This window comes from Sinocyclocheilus rhinocerous, unplaced genomic scaffold, assembly GCF_001515625.1.
Source record: "Sinocyclocheilus rhinocerous isolate Xijiao unplaced genomic scaffold, SAMN03320098_v1.1 scaffold886, whole genome shotgun sequence".
In the NCBI taxonomy this organism is placed as follows: Eukaryota; Metazoa; Chordata; class Actinopteri; order Cypriniformes; family Cyprinidae; genus Sinocyclocheilus; species Sinocyclocheilus rhinocerous.
In genome coordinates, this window is record NW_015631204.1 from 92343 (window position 1) to 95716 (window position 3374).

Consider the following 3374-nt stretch of genomic DNA (forward strand, 5'->3'; position numbering starts at 1 on the left):
CTCAATGATACTAAATAACACTGAACTGTACTGGAGTTATAATAACAGGGTACGTCAGGGTAATAATAACAGGTTAAGAGAAGCTCACTGATGGAGTTGATGTCAGAGAGCTCGTTTGAATCCTGCTCGCCCTCATCTGGGTCACATGGTTCCTCTCGATTGTGGTGTTCATGGCGGTTGTGGTGTCTCTCCCGACTGTCGCGATCGTGGGAATGACGTGAGATGTGTCTGTGATGTCTGCGCTTCCTTCTGTAGCTCCGTGGCACTGGAACGCCAATGTAGACGGACTCTAAAAACAGAGAATCAAAGAGCGATGAGTTTCTGTTTGATAGTGTTTACGGCATAATTCACTCTCCAGAATGTAATTGTATTTTAATCAGTGTTATTTTGATATAATTGAGATACCATTATATATATATTTTTTTTAAATATTTTTGTATTTTAGTATTAATTTAAATTTTAGATAGTTTTAGCAATTTTGTTGTGTGTTTTTATCCTTTCGATACAGTTTTTATTATTTTATATGAGTGTTTTTTTTAGCTATTTTAGTACATCAAGCTCATCAAGTAAACAAAAATGAGAAATGTTGTTGAAAAAATAAGTTTATAGATATATTTTATTGTATTTCAGTTAAAGTTTATTTTTTTCCACTGATGGAGTTGATGTCAGAGAGCTCGTTTGACATTTTTGATATTAGTTGATATTAGTAGTCAACACAATATGTACACAATATATATGTTACATATACATGTTTATATGTCTATATGTGTTTCTGTGACACATACAAAAATCATAAATTATACTGTAAATATTGTAAACATAACTGTATGTGGAAAAACCTTCCAACAGTAAATATTATTAACCTTTTATTAACCTTTTTATGCTCTCCAGTTTCCTTATCAAAAAGTGGTTTGTAGGTCAGGTACATTTGCCAAATATTGTAAAAAATGGCCATCCTCTCACCATCCTCATCCTCATTGTGTCTGCTGCGGTGACCACTTCTCCTGCTGCCATGCCAGTCATGGTCCATCCTGATAGGAAAAGGCAGAATAAAAGTCTTTGTGACTTCTTTAGTAGCTCATACAACAACCACAGTTTTATTTCTATCTATATTCTGAAGGGATTTACAGAGGGGTTTGTTCGTCTGATTTATAATTGATATGTTGTTTTGCTCAAACCATCGTGACATTTTTTTTTCCGGGCTTTTGGCAGTATTTTCAGATTTATGGAGTAATAAAAAGACAATCCAAAATTCCTTCTGTAAAAACTTTAATATTTCAACAAAATGAACCCGAAATGTATGCAAATTTCTGCATGTTTAATCAGATAATGCCTCACTTGCATATTTAAACATAACATTTCAGAAAACTTGTAAACTTGGGAAAGCATGGTGATATTTATTAGTTAACGTTTCAGAGGCTTTGCATATATTTCCTTCTGCTTAATTAAAGCACTCTGCAGATTATATCACCTTAGTGTATTTACACATAACTAATGAGTGCTCATCAGTTACATTTTTGTAGGGAGTTCTAGCTGGCTTTGGTTTTAAAGCCTCCAGCTCGGTCACAGGACCTGAAAGAACCCCGTGCGATGTGGCACGTGGACCTGCGGCTTCATTAGATCAATATCCCTGTCGCTGGCGGGAAAGGAAAACCCAATGCATTGGCATAATTATGGGAGGATGATCACTGTCAGCACACACACACACACACACACAGCTCTCTTATGTCACACACTGGCACATAATTGATTGATTCATACATTCAGGAGCAGTAGCTGTGGCGCAGTGAGGAGTACTTGCACTAGCAAGCACTAAAACTAAAACTATGTTTATTAACTGAAATAAAGCTCAAATTAAATAAAATATGAATATTAGACGAAAAAAGTAAACTAATGAACAAATAATTATAAATAATAATAAAAGCAAATCCAAATTAATTCAAATACTATATTAATGCATAAATAATATCAAAATAACAATGCTCACAACACACATCTCGTATAGGTCCAAATCCAGGCCTCCTGCCTCAATCTCCTTCAAATTAGTGAAAAGCCTATAAATAACTCAAATTAAACTGAAGCTTTTTACTGAATAAGTAACTACTTCGTTAAAAGGTAAACAGATTAGCATTCATGAGAGAAGCAGCGATATTTGATTCATGAACAAATCACCATTTTTCAATGGATCATTTGATTCAGTTCACAAAACCAGTATGAATGATTTGTTCTCGAGTTACAGCAGTTTTTTTTTAAATAAATGAACCCAAAAATGTTATTATTTCAATGATTATTACTAAGATGTGTCCATTATCCATTTGAATTAAATTGAATCAAATGTTGCAATTTATTTTAACATTACAAATGGATTTATAAACTAAATTAATAAATAAATAAATTATAATAAATAAAATTTTAATAAAAAATGTATTTAATTAAAAATTAAATTATAAACAATTTACACAGAATTACCTTTTCTGCTTGTATTTCACAAACCAGTTTTCATTTTAATTTCATTTGTTTATTTAGTTTAATATGTAGTCATTTTAGCATGTTCTTTTGGCATTTTTATGAGTTTTATGAGTTTAAATACTACCATTTAGGTTTCATTTATTTTTATTTCTGTTTTAATTCAGTTCCAGTTTATACCGGTAATTATTTCTAGTTAGTCATTTTAGAGCTTTAACCTAAAGTTATTTTAGTTTACACGTTTACAAGTTTTAAAATTGTTTTGTTTTATTTCAGCTTTTATTTAAGTAATTTAATAGTTTTAGTTTAATTTCCGTTACCGATAATAACCCCAACACAAACTATTTAAACAAATGAAAGTGTCAGTAATATAATGCCATGCTAATTACACAATCCTTCTGTTGGCCACCCAAGCTGAAGAGCTGTAATGTAAGAGGACATGTAATACAGTAATTAACAGTGTGTGATGATCAGTGTCCTTCACACCAGACAGATAATCAGGACTGACAGCGTCATTGATCCGCGGGGGAACGCCTCTGTGACTCAAACATGGGAAACACGTACCATTTACAGTTCTGAATGTTTTTAGATGCGTGTCATTTTTTACAATGTTTAAATACTTTCTCCTCTCCTAGTTTAACATAACAGAGACAATAACATGTACTGTATAAGACTATAAATAAAATATTTGCTTGTTGAGCAATGGCAAAAATGTTCTGGAAACCTGTTTGAAAACAATTTCTTTTTTTTTTTTTGCAATTCCCCTGGGTGGCACTAAAGGCTTTATATATATTTTATATATACACTTTAGTGATAGAATTTGCAGAGACACTTTAAATAATATATATACATTTTATTTTATTTTTATGCATCAAAAATCAATCACTATTTTTTTTTTTTTTTTTTTT

General features: G+C 31.6%; 1 protein-coding gene across 2 annotated transcripts in view; it reads right to left on the reverse strand.

The window, feature by feature from the left end:
* The window catches only part of slc4a5b (solute carrier family 4 member 5b), a 28104-nt gene that overhangs the window by 24234 nt on the left and 496 nt on the right, over positions 1-3374 (reverse strand). Inside the window, exons 2-3 of one of the 2 annotated variants that reach the window (XM_016554420.1) lie at positions 964-1031; positions 89-289 (exon numbers count right to left, since the gene is read on the reverse strand). In XM_016554420.1, coding sequence (XP_016409906.1) covers positions 89-289; positions 964-1030 — 268 coding nt within the window. In that variant the 5' untranslated portion in view covers position 1031. Of the gene's footprint in view, positions 1-88; positions 290-651; positions 664-963; positions 1032-3374 lie in introns of those variants that run through there. The other variant, XM_016554419.1, reaches the window with a different exon arrangement.